The sequence below is a fragment of the Pleurodeles waltl genome, chromosome 10 (assembly GCF_031143425.1).
Source record: "Pleurodeles waltl isolate 20211129_DDA chromosome 10, aPleWal1.hap1.20221129, whole genome shotgun sequence".
NCBI classification, from domain to species: domain Eukaryota; kingdom Metazoa; phylum Chordata; class Amphibia; order Caudata; family Salamandridae; genus Pleurodeles; species Pleurodeles waltl.
The window spans coordinates 228,140,462-228,160,665 of NC_090449.1; the positions used below are offsets into that span (position 1 = coordinate 228,140,462).

The 20,204-nt window shown below is 41.4% G+C and overlaps 1 protein-coding gene across 1 annotated transcript in view; it reads right to left on the reverse strand.

Annotated features, from left to right (window-relative positions):
- Positions 1-11,216, reverse strand: part of CLEC19A (C-type lectin domain containing 19A) — a 155,783-nt gene extending 144,567 nt beyond the window's left edge. The window contains exon 1 of the mRNA XM_069210225.1: positions 10,955-11,216. Within this exon, the coding sequence (XP_069066326.1) occupies positions 10,955-11,096 (142 nt within the window). The 5' untranslated portion in view covers positions 11,097-11,216. The remainder of the gene's footprint in view (positions 1-10,954) is intronic.
- Between the last annotated feature and the right edge of the window lie 8,988 nt (positions 11,217-20,204).

Consider the following 20,204-nt stretch of genomic DNA (forward strand, 5'->3'; position numbering starts at 1 on the left):
TCAAACTACCCCAGATGGGGAATCCACAAACAGGCAGAGTCACAGAATGGTTTAAACAAGAAAATGCCTACTTTCCAAAAGTGGCATTTTCAAACTCACAATCTAAAAAACAATTTCACTAAAAGATGTATTTTTTAATTGTGAGTTCAGAGACCCCAAACTCCATATTTCTATCTGCCCTCAAAGGGAATCTGTGCTTTAAAGTTATTTAAAGGCAGCCCCCATGCTAACCTATGAGGGAGATAGGCCTTGCAACTTTGAAACCCAATTTGGGAGTATTTCACTGTTAAGACACGTACAACACACCTGTACATGTCCTACCTTTTAAATACACTGCACCCTGCCTAGGGGGCTTCCTAGCGCCTATCTTAGGGGTGCCTTAGATGTACCAAAAGGGAAGGTTTGGACCTGTCAAGTGAGTACACTTGCCAGGTCGAGTTGGCAGTTTAAAATTGCACACACAGACACTGCACTGGCAGGTCTGAGCCATGTTTACCGGGCTACTTATGTCGGTGGCACAATCAGTGCTGCAGGCCCTCTAGTAGCATTTGATTTACAGGCCCTTGGCACCTCTGGTGCACCTTACTAGGGACTTACCAGTAAATCAAATAGGCCAATCATGGATAAACCAATCAACAGTACAATTTAGCTAGGGAGAACTTGCTCTTTATCACTGATCCGCAGTTGTAAATTGCACAGAGACAATAAACCAGCAAAAACAGAATCCAGTAAACCATAAAAACAGGAGGTCAGAAGGCAAAAAGACAGGGAAGCAACTCCAAAAAGCTGCCAGGTCTAACACAAAAGACAGGGGAGAAATGCCAAACACACAAACTACTTGAGGGTTGAAAACAGGTTAATTTAGGGTTTGCCTGTGAGTTCACCCTGAGAAGAACTGTGAATGCTGCTTGAAAAGGGTTTCACCCCTGTCAACCAGTAACCCAAATTTCTTTCAGAGAGGAATTGAGAAAAGGGTATTCTCCTTCTCCGTTGAAATCATAGTTGCTATTTGACCCACCATAAGCGGAACAGATTGTGGGCATCATCTAGCGCAATAGGCCCAGATGAAATCCGCATTTCAGTAATAAAAGGAGAGACCAAGCTCTGGTCGAGGTTTCTAGCTCCTGTGCTTGAATATTGTTATAATCACTGAGTAAACTATCCATAATGGACTGGGAACATTGTAGTTTATTGGTAGATAAAGGGAGCTGCCCAATAATTATGAGCATGTGTCCTCCTAGTTTCAGTTGGTAACATTTTTGCGAAACGTTTTCTGGATCACCTCCATTCCTGGATGGACGAGGAAATTAATTTCCCTGTAGAACAAGCCAGGTTTAGGAAAAACAATGTACATTACAGACTACTGTAATGCTTCAAATTATTGCAGAAAAATATGTTAGTACCCTAGGTCTTCCAGTCTGCATAGCTTTTATAGACTTTTCCACAGGTTCGATATAGCTGACCGTCCTTCCCTGCGATAACAAACAGAGCCATGGTGTGCCAGACAATTTGCTGCACTTAATTATTGTCCTACATTTTTCGACCTGATGTCAGGTTCTCTTTGGGGAAGTCTTCAGACTGTCATCTGTAATCCCTACCAAAATGTTTTGAAACTGTTGTCGGCTCAACCCCATATTATTTTCCTTATATATTTCAGACTTACCCTCCAATCTAGGTAGCAGTAACAGGGATGAACAAAAATTGGGGATTGGAATCTGCCATGTCTTCTCTATGCAGATGACATTGCTATTCTTGATTTAACAGCAAAGGTCCTGAATATCATCCTTACAGCAGTTTGTTGATTCCTATTTTCTGAAAAGTAATGTTTCCAAAATTATTTTCAGGGAGAAGAAATGTCGAAGTTATTGTTGGCTTCTGGGTAAGGAGAAATTGGAGTTTGTACAGTCCTACCAATATTTGGGAAAAGTATGTCCAGTAGTCTGAAGAATAACAAACATATCCAAAGCTCCAGTAAGGCCACCTCACAAGACAATGAGCTAAGAGCATTTTACAACGCGGTAGGTTGTAGGCATTTTGTTCATTTACTTTCTGCCTCTTGAGCACAAATCCCTCCAGCCTAAATAGTATGCCATAGAAACAATCCATATTTTTTATAAATAAAATGGAATGCTAAATATTGAAGAAACTATGTAACTTTAATTTTCTGGCTGCTATAGCAGCACTGCCAATAATATTTGGGTAAACGATTCATTTTGTGCAAGGTCTGGTGGTTGTGGTATCACTGTGATACTGGCTGCTGAGAAGTGTTAAGAATTTTTTTAAGAGTTGTATGAGTAATTACATTTTGGAAATGAAAAAAGAAAAGGCTACAATTTATAGAAATGTTACTTATGCGTTAAATCCTTTTGAGCTAAAGCAGGAATTTGTAGGAAGTTCAGATTCAGAATTTTGTAACAAAAGGGAAGATTTGATGTAATAACTGCCTCTTGCATCGTGAGAAAAAGACAGCTATACTTGACTTGGAACCATGATCATGGTATTAGAGGTTTTTGGTCATTATTGCATTTAAATCTTCCCCTTCTAAAATCATTGACTGCTAATTGGTCAAAATTATGGAACAAGGATAATGTATGTAACCTTTGTATTCATTGTGTAAAGGATTTAATCATGTATTATGTGTACGTCCAGGATTGCTTCTTCAGCTTCGCCAATTTCTGAGGTCTTTTTACTTAAAATATATTGTTCGAAGAGGCTAAATCTCGTCATCTGTAGTTTTTTCCATCTTTAAATTTTAAAATTCATTTTTAAACTTCTATTAAATATGTACTATATTATTGTAATGTTATGTTTAATGTAGACCTCGTTTGAGATCCATATCTTATAAATAAAATAAATGAAGTGAATTGAATTAACAAATCCAGAAACAGCAAATTTGTGATTTGCTTGGTTGTGTTATGGACGATGTGGAGGCAAACATTATCCTAATGCACACAGGGGAGTGTAGCAATCACCAATGACCAATCTATACTTTGTTATTGAAAACGCAAATGTATTGCATCTACCAAAACAAAACTGATCCCTGCTCTGTGAGACACATAGCTGGAATAGCTAAATTATCCCATCAAAAGACAACAGATTAGCAAAATGATTTTCAAACACAATGAAGACGACTGTACCAAGTGAATTGCGCTACATTGCGAGCACTGAGCAGATAACAGAAGTATTTTTCTAATATATAAGGTGCATACCCTCATCAGAAAATGTTGATGATATAATTATTTGTTTTTATTTCAGTGCTCCCTATCACTTGATAAAATGCATCCCAGTTAAGCAATGTAGTATTTGAAACTTCCTTCACTGATTCTGCAAGACACTCCAGTACCAAATGTTGGACACAAAATACCCAACATAGCCCAGAAAAGACATATAGGGCCTGATTTTGATATAGAATACAATGGGATTTAGCTTTTGGTGGATGGAATAACCACCACTGTTGTGACGGAGTAACCCATCCGGCAATATCTAAATAAGGCCCATAGTGTATTATTATGTGTATCATAACCACACTGACCATCAAGTAAAAACACACACAAATGTCTAACAGTAAACATTAGACAAAGCTTTTTCATATACCAAATACCAAATCCTGTACGGCATGCACATTTCTCACTGTCAGATGGATCACAATACCAGCAACCACTAGGAAATGTCACACATGGAGTTTCAGCAGAACATACTAGTGGTATGTTAATAGCAGGGCATTCCAGCTTTAAAGATGTGGTATGTTAATAGCATGGCATTTCAACTCTACGGAGTGTGAGCTAAATGGTGCCTCCGAGTGGCAACTGAACAGTGTGGTTAAAGGAATGCCTGGCCCTAGCGATAGCCAGTGGTCGAGACTTTTGCAAGCATTTAACCTATCACCTCTTGTTGTTATAATTTGGTACCCTAAGTGTAATGGACATGGCTTAACATGAGTTCTGAGCTTGTTGTGTAATTGGGTCCAAGTTGCACCTCGCTGATGGAGCCCAGAAAGCCTGAAACCAGCCTGAGGTTGCTTGTGTTCTTGTTCAGAGGATGTAGCCTGATAATTCAAGCAGGACTGTTCCTCTTAGGGTAGGACCAAGGCTGATTTGCATATGGTTGCTCTCTTTCTGGAGTGGCACAGTAGGTCAAAAGTGATGGACTGGAATATGGCTGGAGTGATTGCCAGTGGGTTAAGATTTTTGTAAGCATGCTCCACATCACCTTTTGTTATTTTTAATGTGATGCCCCAAGTGTGATGGGCATGCCCAGACATGGGCGCCATCTTGCTGTGCCATGGGATGCAAGTTCCACCTCACACATAAGATCCAACAGGCTAAAATTGATCTGGGGTTGCTTATTTTCTTGTTCAGAGTAGATGATTGCGGTGCATCGACTTTACCTTAGGTGAATGGGCATGCTTAGAAGTATGGGCAAGCCCAAAAATAACAGTGACATGAAGGGGGACCCAGGATTATAACAGCCGACTGCTGTACCCCAAGCATCAATCCTGACAAACTTGTGAGGATCCTGGAATCCATTGTGACCACTTGAGAAACCCTAGAAGTCCAAATAGGTACAGTGATCAGGTATACCAGCTTATTAAGGGATGGCCACAAAAAACTGATGGATAGGATCAACCAAACAGAGGATTCAATAACGCAACCTAACAGTGATGCTATATAGACCACAGTGCAAGAACTCTAAGGCCGAATACAATTCATTGAGTAGAGGGCGGAAGACACTGAAAGCAATTTATGCCGAAACAATGCACAAGTTTTAGATTTTGCTGGCGAGGTAAAGACACAGTTAATTACCTGAAAATGTGGTTGATAACAGTGGTGGAGCCCCATGGGGTAAAACTTCTTCTTCCCAGGCAAGTGGTGCCCCACATCCTGCATTTTTACAATAGAGACACAATTCTGGAAAAAAACTCACCGACTCAGACAACGTAAGGTGGAAAATAATACAGCCTTGATTTTCCCTTGCTACACATATGCATTTCAGCAACTCAGGCATTGTTCCTTCAAGTTAAAAGATGGCTACAAGAGACAAGCTAGAGGTACTTGCTGGGTCCAGCTAAACTAATGGTGATAGAGGGTGACCAGGCAATTTTCTTCATTAATTCTAAAGAGGTTTTGGATAGACTGGAGATACCTTCGATGGAATAGTTGGTGGCAAACCTGCCCATGTCTCTTCATCGAAGCAAGAGATCTGCAAGAGAACTACAAGAAGTCAATCCAGGTGTGAAAGGGAGGCTATGGAGGCAACTCTAAGTATGCTCCAGTTTTGGAGATCCCAAGGCATCATTCTGGTAACATTGTCGCACTCTTCCACTCCAGAATAGAGTATAGAACACCCACAGTTGGCAAATGAACACCTCCCTACAGTCACTGCCAAGTGTGCAAATGATTTGTGCTGTCCACAGTCTGATAAATTAGTGCAGGTTCCTATTGTCTAATGTCCTTTGGTCTGTTGGTGCTGTTCCTTTGTCAGAGACTGTGGTTTAGACAAAGGTGTCAGATGGTAACAGCTTGTGCCAATGTGAGGTTGTGCAGCTGAAGAGGGGGGATATCAACATTACTACACGCTTCCCAGATTGCCGACTTCTCCAAGATAAGGAGCCAGTACACTTTTCTAAGGGTACACACCAGCCCACCTTAGCAGGCACTATGATTGAAAAAAACAGCTAGAAAACGGAACAGTTTCAGAATACAATGGAAGCTTGTAGACCAGTGGCAAATGCAACACCCTTAGCTCAATGAGCATTCATTTAGTGCACAAACTCCATGTCACGTTAGACTGACTAGTGGGTTCTATTACCATATAAGGCTTGGCTACATACACTCAATATTTGGGTACGGCATCAGTTGGCCTTAAATCTTTCATTTTTGGCTTGGTTTGGGGAAGACACTGAAATATGATCTAAATAAGTTGGACCAATCGATCAGTGCTATAAAGATTTTGATTGGTAACCCCATAGCACACAGAAAGTGCATGCCTGAAAAAGAGACATATGCTACGATACTCAGCGCCCTCAGTTGTCTCATGTATAATGAGTACCGAGCCAGGAAGTGCTCCGAAGAGGATAAGGCAAGATGCTTACTATCGACGCTGACTAGACCTGAACAAAGGGGGCTTTCCAATAGCAAAGATCAACAATGGAGGGGGAGAAGAATATTGTTTATCCAGGTTTAAATTGATGAATTGTTTTAGATTATTGCACTGATCAGTGCAAATACACTGTTTTTTTATTCCTGCAGACTATAAAAGCTTATTTAAGCAGAATGGCATTCATCCATGTCCATTTGACTACATACAGGCACTGACCCAACTAATGCCAGAGCTAGAGTATCTAAGGGATTGACAATAGGAAACAATCTGGGCTCCGATGGCATGTCCATGAACATTTATTTGGCCTTCTCTCAATTGCTGTCCTCATTACTAGTGCAAATTACTCTGGAGAGCTAGACTCTCAGGCACAACCAAACATGCAATATTTGTTCCCTCCCTATGCCTATAAGAGATCCCACAGATATACCCTGATATAGGCCTCTATTCATGTTGAACTCCAAAATATTGAATACATTCTTAGCTAGGAGATTGTGCCTCTTGTTGGCAGTGGTTGGTGTATCCCAATTTTAACATTTTGAAAGGAGGAGCACAAGCACTTCCATGGTTCTATAGCTAGCAAAAATAGGGTTTCAGTCAAAAGGCAAACATTCTGGGTGATCCTGCAAAAGGTCGTATTTTCTATACCGATTACTAAGAGTAGCACTGAGGTGCTTGAATAGTTGCTTGCAAAAATCCTACCCTCTCCCGACCTAGCAGTCAGCCATACCTACCTGGACAACTGGGATATCACACAGAGACATCTTGGTGACTGGGCTGCAAGAAAAATAGGGATGGTTGTAGAGTGTTACTCTCTCATACCTGGTAAGATCCATCCACGACTTGGAGGAGGTGGATGGACTCTCAGCAGGACAATTATTGCAATATGAACTTTGACATGTGCTTTTGAAAAGATACGGAGCACGATCGAGAACAGGCCACAAACACATAAGGTCCTGCAATTAATACCCTTGATCAAGAATGAGAGATGTCTAACTAAATAATTCTATTGAGATCTAGCTAAAACCAACTTGTATGACTTGAAGATCAAGCAGAGATAGATTTGTGGCGGGAACTAGATGATACCGAATGGCTGGAGTTACATGTATGCAAAGTATCCAGAAATTCCCCTTTTAAATATACCCAATTAAATGTCACACATTAAATACATCTAACTCCCAGAAAAATCAAACATATCTTTGGGTAGCATCTTCCTTGTCCCCCCAGTTGTTCCTTAAGAGAAGGGGTTTCTTCCACATGGTGTGGCAGTTTCCAGTGTTGATTGTTTTCTTGGGGGTTCATTGGCAAGTTGATGGTATCCACCAGGAGGACAGGGCTATTTAATCCTGTGGGTTGTCTGCTTGGCTTTCTCTTACACTTGAAGCCTAAGAAAATGAGTACCAAATTATCGATCTGGCCCCATTGCTGGTGAAGAAGGCTACTTCAGTGACCTGGGAATGCCCTTAACCACCTCTCCCTGGAACTATTGGTCCAGAGATGGGTTGAGTCAAAACGTATGGCCATACATAGGTAGGAGAGCAGTGGAACAAGTAAAAGGCTGAGTGTAATAATGATGATATCTTATCAAGCCAAGGTACCAGGCACCAATCACATCCTTGGCTGTAGCCTTGATCTACATAAGAGAGTGTGAATAAGAGAGTGTGAATGAGAAGACTGGGTGAGAATGCATTGGGAACGCAGGTGGGAAGTGACTTACTGATGTTGAGCATTTTTCCAGAGAAAATGGTGGATGGCCTCTCATTAGCCCTCTTCTCCCCTGCTAAGAGGTAGAACTAATGTATGACTACATCTCCTAAGTTTATTCAACGCCACTGAGAACCTTAGAGCCATAATTCGATGCCCAGATCAGAATCTGCTTGGAATGATAGAACTTCTAGAAATGCTCTATGACAGTGGTTCCCAACCTTTGGTCCGGGGACCCCTGGGGATCTGTGAAGCCTCCTCAGGTGGTCAGTGACTGCTTAGAAAATTACCTAATAGAAAAATATGAATAAAGTGGATATAAATAAAGTGGATAAATGTACAATTGAAAATTAAGTTTTAAAATGTACTGTAAATATCAATGAATTTGAAATCGGTATTTAAAATTAGTATCGTCAGATTGATTTGTGGGAGCAGTGCAGATACATCAAACGGAATGTAGTAAGGATGGCCTGTGACTTCAACTGAATTTAGAAAAGCTCCAAACTTCCTATTATTAATTTATTTTGTTTGCAAATGAAATTAAATGTGTTATTTGTATATGTGTTTGATAGAATGTGTGTTTCTGTATTTTTGTGTATAGTTTTTCTATAAAAATCATCAACAAAGTGTAGGCATGGGTCCCTAGCTTCAAGTAATGACTCTGTGGGGGGGATCCCCGGATTTCAATAATGATTCAATGTGGGTCCCTAGTTTTCAGTCATGACAAAGAGGGGGTCCACAGAATTCAAAAGGTTGGGAACCACTGAACTATGCAAATGTTCATAACACAACATCTTCGCTACTTTACACTTGTGACTAGCAGTTTGTTATCCATGTGCTTCAGAATTACAGCGGAAAAGCATGTACAACAGAGAACACATATCTTTGCATGCTAGCTCCCTCCCTCTATGCAACATATGGTCTCACTGGTCTTGACATAGGGGGTTGTTCTTACATTCCGTTAAACTATGACAGAATTGCTAAACAGTTTCGATGCAATTTTAAATTATGTTACGTCATACACTGCTAAAAGGTTTATGTTTGGCAGCATGTGTTCTACATGCTCTTGAAAACCTGTCTGCTTGGCGACATGACTGTTGAACCCCATAAAATGTTTTCCTCATAACTGCCAAAAGTGCCCTTCCCTACTAAAACCTGGTTATGTATCAATGCTCCGGCAGTGGTAAGGCAAGACCACCATGGGCCCTAGCGCAAGCAGGTAATGTGGGCTGCTGTTTGAGTACTAAAAATACTACTAATAATGGACCAGTGTGCCCCTTTATGCCCTCCGGCCCTGGGGCCACTGCACCTGCCGCACCATAGATAGCTAATCCAATGTGTTTCAGGGCGCTGGGGGTAAAGGCTTTCACGTGGTGTGTCTGCATTGCTCCAACCACACTCTATCTATGTCAAACAGCAAGGGGGAAAAGAACGTCAATTTGAGATAGGATGCGCCTCCCAGGGCTGGACTGGCCTTTCTACCACTCTGACATTTTCCTAGTGGGCTGTAGGTTAAGCAGGGGCGCAACACAGGCCACAGCAGCCCCTGTAGTGCAAGGGGTCAATACTTTGGGACCCCCCAACCATTCAGGGGCCCCCATTCAGCCGAAGACAAATGAATATCTGTGAGATATAGGGGACTCAGTGGCCCCTCATCATATTTTGTAGGGGGGGGGCATTATTTTGCGTTACGCCACTGAGGTTAGGGGTTACTTTCAGACTAGAATGGGCTGCTATGACCCACCCAAACTTCAACTGACCAATTTTATTTAACACTTTTTTAATTGTGGGGCTGGATAATATTTTTTCTAGGGGCGAATTTGGAGACCTGTTTACCCCGTTGTCTCCTACTACTACTCAAATACACCCCAGAGTGAAAAGAAAGTGATTCCTGGAACCCTTACCCATTTGGGCCCACATTTTCCAACACAACCATCCAACAAACACCATGAAAAATCCTAAATATCCAGAAAACATATCATAAATGCAAGCTTTCCATATAATAATGGTTCTGTAAATGTACTTAGTTTTAGCATTCCAAGCTGTATTTAATCAAAAAAGCAACATTCTGTATATTAATTCAAACGATATGCTTCACAGAGTTTCAACGACTGTTGCTTTGCTCCGTAACTTTTCAGGGGCTGGATGACATGCCTTGTACAAATGACCAGTAGTTATATCGGTCCCTGATCAATTCTTCGTTGTCATTTACACAAACTCACCGGTGTAAAATTCGGTGTTCATTGCAAATGTAATTCTTACAATAGTCGACCAGTGAAAATGTTGTTTTCCACTGGTAAGTAAAAGCAAATACAGGTGCATACTGTTCTACCCACAAGGGCAAAATTAACTGGTCATCACTGCACTGCATGGAATCGAGACAGAAGGGAACTTCTGATTTTTCTTTCTTTCTTATGGCGTGATTAGTGAAATATACATTTGCAACTTTTTTCCACTGCAAGCTTGAACTTTTCTGCACAACTTTGCAAGCCTTTCACCCCTTAAGACGATTGTGAACCAAAAAAAATCGCAAACAAACCCTCACCCCATCCCCCACAAAATTGGGGGTATTCTTTGGCAAAAACGCTTTCTCAAGTATATGTTTCTACTTTCACATGTTTGCGATATTTAACGTTGGAATGTTGGTGATGTGATGTAACGCTGTAAAACTGCTGACGAAATTCACATTTTGCCCAAATACACAAAGCTCACTAAAAAGTGAAATCGGAGCAAGTTTTGTCTGCCCAGTTGGATTACCTTAGTTATGTGCACTCCACCGACAGACTGTGGAAAATAAGTTTATGAGGTTCCTACTGCGATCAGTGAACCATGTATAATTAACACTGGGCAGTGTGAATCCTTGAAATACCTGTAGCACAGCTGAAGTGGGCGTTTTATTAAAACAAACCTCCTTTTCAATCCAAACATAAAATTAATGGGTTAACGTGCAAGGTAAAAATAAAACATATTCCACGCAACAGAGAAGCCGAGAGTTTGCTGTTTGAAATCACCCACACCCTGAAAAGAACATTTCTGTAGCACCAAGCTTACTTCCATACACAGCTCATTCTTGACATCGTATATAAAAATGTTCTGCATAAGTTAAACTCCAAACTCTGAAGTACGCCATCTCTTCCTGTCATTATATTCTCACCTTGACTAATTTTGATGTTCGTCTGGGGGAAGGCGTGCGTTGAAAGTAAAAGAGTGAACACAAGGGCGCACACGTCCCAGCTGATCCGCTTGACACCCCTGGCGAAGCACCCCATGTCCAGGCTTAAAGGTAGCTCGTGCATCCAGGGCGCGCGGAGGTGCAGTGTATGGCCTTTGCAGGGCGCGCGCCCTCCACTAGAGCAGCCTTGAGCTCAAACACACTCCTCCCACCCCAGAAATGCACATATTCTACTGACAGTCTGGGCGGGACGGAGGGGAAAGACCTTGTGCGGTGATCCTCATCCCCTCAGGAAGCAGAAATACTGCTGACCTCTCTGACCTGTTTATCTCGGCACATTCTTCGAGTACTTTAAAAGGGTCATCGGCGGTGTCTTCCCTCGTTTAAACAGACTGGTGTGTCATATTAGCAAACTAGTTTGAAGCGCCGAGACTTTAATTATTTTCATGTGCAGCCTTTAAAGGTACGTTCTTTGCTTCTCCGAAGCACTCTGCATGATTTTACAACAATAAAGACAGACGCCACCTCCAGACGTGACAGAAATAAGCAAGATAGTTTCTTTCACATTCTTCAACAGAGTAAATGCACATATTTACGGAGTTTATACTTTTGGCATTTCTCTAATATTGATACAGGCAAACGACCCCACCAGAGTGCATAGTCTGCGAACAGCTGTTTTATATATCCTGAAATTACTAGGTGCTTTGTGCAAAAAGATGCCAGCAAAAAAAAAATAATGTTCTTTGCTACTTAAAACATTAAATATAAATGCAATTACAATATAAGGCAGTGTACTTACTACTAAACAATGTTTCTTGTCTAAAGTTTTAGGCAAATAAACTTTTTTTTAAATTCCATTAATAGGGGGCGGGAAATTGCGTGGCTTCTTAAACCTTAGGTCTCCTGTTTTTTTATGTTTATATAGTGTGAGCTCGGCCCAAGGGGATTGAAGCGCTTTACATTAGCATAATATACATTACACAATGTAATTTTTTTAGGCACGGAGAAATTAAAAATTATTTGCGCAGAATCACAGGGTGTTGAGACGACGCTAACATTCGAACCCGGTTCTCCAGTTGGTAGCTCTGGTTGTTATGTCACACGAGCTACATTTAGGAGTCGCCATGGGTCGTTACTGCGACCCCCGGCTTGCCCCCTGGCACTGTCTTTGCGACCCCGGGCCTCAGATGTGGCAAAATCAGTGCCAGGAACACAATGGCTGCTCCTCCATCGGTTAGGCATCCACTCTGTTTGTTTTCTTTAATTTCTTTAAATTCACTAACAGTGAATAACGTTTTATTTACTATCAGTGAATTGAAAAAAAAATGAGAGAAATGAAAGCGAGAGGAGTCCTAACCGACGTCCATTTTTTATTCTACTAATAGTAAATAATGTTTCATTTTTCACCATTAGTGTAATTAAAAATGGAGTTCAATTAGCACGAATATGACTTCCCCTGACAACCGAGGTAGCAAAAAATGGTTTTAAATATCTGGTGTGCGCTTGCTTCCGTGTGTGTTTACATGAGAGTGAGAGAGTGTATATGTGTGAATGTGTTTATGTGTAAGCATTTGCGTGTGTGTGTGTGTGAAACTGAAGGTCAAAGGGCAAGTGATGTCAACCCTGCTACCCCTGGCATGTTGTTGAACTGACGTTCATGAGGCCACATCTCCTCCCTAGTACGTTCTAAAATACATTGCACCCTACCTGTAGAAGCTTGGCCTGTGGTTACACATAGAAAACAGAACATGTACTGTATCATTTTTCACAACCAATTTATAGGTGACTGCGGCAAAATCAAGTGATGACTACGGTCTTGAAAATCAGTAAAGAACTGAGTGTAAATGTAGCCACACACTGAACTCAGAACAAACTTCGTGGCATAGGATGTGAGTATTTGATGTAGCCAACTAAATGTCGATTCATGTGAAAGTACAGGTCTTACAGGAAGCCTGTAGAGTGGCAAATAATGGGACGGTGTCAACATTTTATTAAGTGGTTGGGGAAGAGACCCGAGGCTTGAGCCAGATGTCAAGTTTAGGCTCGGCCGTAGATAATTAGGACTCTTGAGTTAAAGGTGGGCCAAGCTCAGAAGCTGTAGTTTGGTTCTTCTCGCAAGGCAGAGGCATTTAAAGCCGAATGTTACTAGTTGAGTACTTGAACTCTACATAGTGGGCGTTCTATATCTATGCTTTCCAGGTGAGTGAGAGAGTGTATATTACTTATTGTATTTGCTGGAGGTGCATGTGACCCTGCTCCCAGAGCACCTGAGTGCTTATTAATGCATGACGTGTAGGGTTTATAAGTATTATGAATGAGCACAACCAATCATCCTTATCATGACCTCATTGATGCTTAGTAGAATTTTTCTGTCCAAGAGATGACTTGTAGCCTTATGCATAAACTAAACAAAATGCAAGTTTAATGGTAAATGGGCTAATATCTCAGTGCTTATAACTCAAGTAGCATTTTAATGGCCAGAATAATATTCAGGGGAGTGCTGCTGACCACAATGGCTCAACAATATGCCCAGAATTGGGGTGGAAGGGTGGGGGGATAGCTACTGGTTGCGCAAGATGGTGGCTGCCTCTTAGGCTCAGGAAAGCCTCCTACACCTATAGACTTCAAACTGTGGAGTTTGGACCAATTTACACCCTATGATCAAGAACTAAACCGAAAATATCCTCTGGATCCATTTGAGCTGATTTCCAGGGTGGAGATTGGTCTGCTGATGCCATCCACTGACCACGACCTGGCTGACCTGGGAGAGGAGGAGAGCAGCAAGCAAAATGGCAGAGCCGCAAAGCAATGGCAACCACTAGGAACACAGCTGGCAGATGAGAAAACATATGGGCTATCGCTAGCTGCAGTCACTGTTAGGTACATTCTCTCTGCTGCAGTCCTCAGAGCGTGAGACTTCATGGCACCATGTACCCCACATTCTGAGGGAGCCATGACACAATGTAGGGTTCTGCTGCACCCGAAACAAGAGGCTGCCTCTGATCTCGGTGGCGATTGTTTGGAGTGAAGGGATTAGCGTTTGGCTCCTTAGCACCGCTCCTGCTACCTGGCTTTATGCCCACATTACCAATAGTGCACAGAATGTGAATGTTTACCTCCACCCCATCCAGCACTCCATCACTGCCCCTAATGGGACAGCACTCCATGGTGACTGGATATGTTCATCATTAACACCTCAACAGGCCTTCTTAGGTGTTTCTTTCAGCTAGCTATCTCCCTCCACTGTACAGGATCAGTAACAACTATGGTCTGAGTTGAATTGGTGCCTATAACTCTTTGTTGCCACAGCCTTACTGCAAGACCATGCTGTAAACTAGAACCATTCTCAACATCTATTAGTGTTAATTCCAGGCGACACATGTAAACCGCCAGCACACATTGCCACACTAGCAAGCTCTGAAACAGCTGTATCTGACATCGCTGAAACTGGGCTACTGTGAGGCACTTTATCAGTGGATCTCCCCTCCAGCATGTTTTTTGGTACCCACAGCCTGTGACCACAGTGACACCCTTGACCTCGCTGTTCTGGGTCAGACCTGCTACTACCAATAACCACCATCCCCGGATTCTCCTTTTAAAGAAAAACAAGATAACTCCACAATGCTTGAAGTTATCCTCAAGAACCTGAAAGATGTCCATGTCATAGCACAAAGCAAACAGACAAATACAGACTTACTTCATTGGAGGTTTCTGGAATCAGGAAAGAACTCAACCTTAGATTGTTGAATGCAGAGACCAGGATCAGAATATCAGAGGACCTCATAGTGGATGAAGTTAAACATTTACTCAAAGCTGACTCTTTTATCTCCTCACTCAAATGTGAAATCAGTGAACTGGAGGACCATAATAGGAGAAGTAAAGTCAGAATTTTGGGTCCTCCGGAAGGAGCAGATGACAACGCCCCCTCAGTGATTGCTTCCCTCAAAGGATGGATTACAGCAACTCTTGGCATTACCTTTATGAAAGACTTTGAGCATGATAATGCCCATCCTGTCCCAACCTTCAAATCCAATAATGTGACAACACCGAGAGCCCTCATTTTTAAACCCCTTCACCACCAAGCACTCTGAACTCATTCTAGCACATATGAGGAAATTAGGTCTCTCTCATGGCAAGGCTTCAGAATTTCAATTTTTCAGGATTTTGTCAGAGACACAGTTACAGAAGAAAGGGTTTCCTGGCACTATGTAAAACTCTTTCAAACAGACCAATTCAGCACTCATTTGCTGTCCCCGTGAAATTCAAGATCTCCCACAAAGGCCAAATTGAGTTCTTCCTGGAACCTACTGATCTAACAACTTTTTGGACAATATGCTTGAATCATGTTTGGATGACAAACATGTGAACCCTGGATAACCCCAGTGTGGGACGAGTGCTCACTCCTCCTAGTTGTGACACTGGTTCCCACTCGGAGAACAATGTTTAATCACTAATCTAGTGACAATCTCCTGTGGTTCTGCGGTTGATGGTTAGTCATCCACTACCCTACCCTTACTCTGACTTCCCATCCATGGGAGAGCAATGGTCCTAAATAATTCTGGGTCTTCCTCCTTTACCAAATTTTACTAGGTTTGAGGCTCTCGCCAATTCTTCTTGGTGCCAGACCCCCACAACCTTGAACGCCCTTTACATACCCTTAACATAAGGTTATGTTTGTTTTCATATTTATTATTTTTGCCGCTCCTTCATTGTCCTCTCTGTCAAATGCTGCTCTCTTCTTCATTCTTCTAATAAACCCCGTGAAACCACAAGCTGCTGTCATACCACGCTTGGAGGGGTTTCTTTTCACAGTGACTTACACCATGGAGTTTCCAACTTCAATGGCTGACCAACTTTCAACAGTTTTGAAAATCGTTTTCCTCAGTACTAAAGGCCTTAACCCTCTGGTGAAAGGCAGAAGGATATCTATCTGAATACTGTCAATCCAATAAATGTGACTTGGACTTTCTTCAGGCGACCACATTTGTCTTCAAAGAGGCACTTGCCATTTCTAATGGTTGGGTATCTGATCTATCCTGCTTTCCAGTAATCTCTAAGAAAAATGGGGTAATCACCTTAATCTAAAAAAACTCTGGCCTCTTGATAATTCCTTCAGAACAAGATGATACTGGCAGATGCTTAAAACTTGCCTACAGAGAGATGATATAGAACTTTATGCAGTAAACATCTATGCACCCATGATAATGACCCACCATTTTGGTCCAAATTATTGGCTAAATTGTCACTGTTACCCTGTAAAGCCAGGATTATCTTTGGGGTGAAACTTCAACCTGCCAATGGATGTCATCCTAGACAGAACTTTTTGCCTTTAAATAAATACAGAATCCATAATGCCCCTAAAGCAATACGAGCTCTCTGTTCCTCCTATAGTCTGGAGGATGCATGGAGACTCCATAACCCAATGAGCAACGACTTCACATTCTTTTCCCTCACAACATTTTCTCGAGCATTGATTACATTCTAATTGATCACTCAAGACAATGTCTCCTCTTATAGTGAACATATCACTATCTCTGTTCATGCTGCCATTTCGCTCTCATTACATATACACACTATCCAGATTAAAGCCTGTACATAGTGTATGAAAACATAGATTATTGAAGAAAATTCAATTGTGTGAGACCTCCATAATGAATTAACATTATTCTTACAGGAAAACAGCACATCTGTTTCCTCACCTGTCACACTCTGGAACATACAAAATTTTACTTCAAACTATATACTACTGCTGTAGCTACTCCTAAAGATATATGCCTCAACTTTCTCCAAAGCATCCCAAATGAAAGCCATCTGTGCGGCGGAAAACCTCTATCTCAATAAACCAACTGAAAGACATGAAATTCTGAAAGCAATTCAATTCACTCCTTCAGCCATAGCCCCAGGTCAAAATTTTTGCCTATTAACTTTTATAAAACCTTTGCAACCATGATCACTGCTCCATTAGAATTGATGTTGAACTACTTTGCATCTTCATGGAAAGTGTCCAGCACGGCCTCAGAAGCCGTATTTGTGGTTACACCTAAAGAAGGGAAGGACCACTCTGATCCTAAGAATTTCAGACAGCTCTCACTTATCAGCATGGAGACCAAAATATACACTAAAAAACTTGCCACTCTCCTTGTCCCTCTCATCACCAGATTAGTTCACGGTACTCAGACAGGCTTCATTGAGGGTAAATTAGCATGTGACAACGTTTGTATGTTTTGCCATATCTTCAAGAAAACACCTATACCTCATTCTCCCACAGCAACGGCCATAATGCTAGACATGGAGAAAGCCTTTTACAATTTCTTCTGCCCATAGTTAGAGACCACGCTTTACCAATACAATCTTGGTGACTCTTACATAAAAATGACCATGTCCTTAAATGCCAACCCCTCAGCCGGAATTAGAAGAAATGGAGCATTATCTCTCCCACTGACTTTGTAACACGTTATGAGACAAGGCTGTCCACTTGCCCTCCTACTTTATTTGTATCCATATACCCACTTCTACTAATGCTAAATGGATCTACAGATGTTACTGGAATAAAATTTGATGATTCAACTTTCAATATGGCTGCGTATGCACATGATATCATAATATTCACAGCGGCCCCATTCTCACCATCATAAGTAGCATTAACACGTTCTCCAACTTTTCAGGCTACTTCTTGAACAGGGACAAAACAGAGGTCTTACTATTAAATATACATTGTCACCCCTTCTACATGGGGACTCCCGACTTTTTGTGGGAAGCCAAATATATCAAGTATTTGGACATTTGTTTCTGCAATGATCAATCTGAATCTATAGCTCAGAACAATGTTAAGTCAACTGAAAAAATTAAAGATCATCTGTCAGCATGGCCATCCCAACATTTCTTATGGTAGGGTAGACTTGAAACAATTAAAATTAAGGTGAGTCCATTAGTCAATTTATTTTCTAGCATACTTCTTGTTCACCTCTCGCAGGAATTCTTCTCACCCATTGATAGACTTACTTCTGAGTTCCTCTGTTCTGGGAAGAAAGCCAGATTGGGTCTTAAAAAGCTAAGGATTAATTTCAATGGGGGGTTGTAATTTACTAAATTGGTTTAACTACCAAACTACCTTTTTGGCTGCTCAGGGCACACAGTGGCTTGATCTGGATCCTCTCAAAGCTGCGGTTTGGCATGGCATAGAACAACATATTATCGCCCCATCCCCACTAGTAGCAAACTTAACTATGTCCCATCATGCTTGTTTGCACTCCAGTAAGATTCTTAAAGATATGATTGCAGCTCCACTAACACTAGAGAGAGCACTTTCTTCTAACATTAATAAGTCCTACTCCATTTCACTATGGAATAACAAAAAGCTTCAGATTACAGAATCCACAAGGATTGGTCCATTTTGGGCCAGTAAAGTTATCACCATTGTAGAAGATCTCTTTGTAAATCTTGAACCTTTAACCATTGCTACAATCCAAGTGAAACATAACCGCACAAATTTGGACTTTTACGACTTCTTGAAGATCAAATAAAGGTTTCCGAACTGGGATCCCTTCTGAAAACAACTTTTTTCTTCTCAGTTAAAAGCATGCAATCTGGAGGCCACCTGACACTGATGATTTATAAATCACTTGGCAACGTCTCCTCCCTACGACCTCCTTTTTTGCAGACCGGTTGACCTTCTTGATAGCAAAGGCAAAACCAACCTTCTACAAGAGGTCTGGATCAAAATCTGTCCCTGCCTACTCCAAAATAAACTTATTACTTCATTAACCCAAATAAAGTCCTTTGCAGCTAATTTCCTATACTAGACTTTTTGAACTCAGACTAAAGGATTCTGACAACTGCTGATCATGCAATGCAACAGACGCTGACCTGAAACATATGGTTTTCTCATATGTCTTTTTGTCTACTTATTGGAACAACAACACATCTCAATTATGTAAAATATTCAACACTTCCATCTCCATGGACTTTACAATGATCATTCTGGGTCCGCTTGCATCCCCTACCCCAGTTGACCTTCCGGACTTGGACCTAGCCCTTCTTGATTTACTAATCACCATCTCACTGAAAACAATTCTTCTAGACTTGAAATCTACTAATAACATATCATACCACACATGGCAGGCATGGGTCACCTATTTAAGGAGTACTCACTCAGCCCAATCGAAGTGCGCTGGTAACCGCAATGCATCACATCAGGTATTAGAAACACTAGATTCTTTTGTACACACTGGGCAGTTGGCTTATTATACCCACGGGACAAGTTCTCTGACCTATATGCTACTCTTGTAGTATTTACGTCAGGTCCTCCTTTTTGACTTTGTTTTCATTTCTGTCTCTCTCTTCTTTCCCGTTTTCCTATTTGCTCACTCGTTTCCCTCTATTGTCTCTTTTTCCTCTACCCATGCTTCTTCTTTTTCTGTCTTCCTTTCAGCTATTTTTTCTTCATTTCAGCTATTCTATTCGTTGCTCATTAATCCCCCTTTTTATCCCTGTTATCACAAACAGCCATATTGGGTGGATACATTAAGCTCTGTTCGTCTCTGTATACCTACTACCATTACCTTGGACTCATGTGCTTACACCCTACTGGTAATTTTGGTTTTGTAACCCTGAGCAGATATGTTGTCTTTCACTAAATGCATCAGGTCTAAAATATACATTGACTCTCTGCAAAAATGTAGAGGATCAAATATGGTAAACAGAGAGCAGAAAAACTAAATACCTTACGTGAAGAGAGAAATACAAAATGTAAAAATGACACATACAGACAGTTCTTGACACAGGCTATTATAAGAAAAGCATTTAAAAAGTATACTGAACCTGTGAATTAAACATCAAGCCCATAGAGACCAAGGGCCAGATGTAGGTAACAGTTTGCACGTCGCAAACATCGATTTTCGCTGTTTGTGACGTGCAAACTGCACTTTGCAATGCACAAAACCCCTTTTGCGATTCGGTAACCTGGTTACCGAATCGCAAAACGTGTTTGCGAGACGCAATTAGGAAGGGGTGTCCACTTCCTAATTGCGAGACGCAGTGCAATGCCAGATTGCTTTGTGACCACGAACGCGGTCGCAAAGCAATCGCAGTTTGCACCCATTTGAAAGAGGTGGTAACACATTCGCAAAAGGGAAGGGGTCACCATGGGACCCCTTCCCCTTTGTGAATGGATCTGCAAACATTTTTTCAGAGTAGGACTCTGAAAAAATGAAACGAAAACGTTTCATTTTTT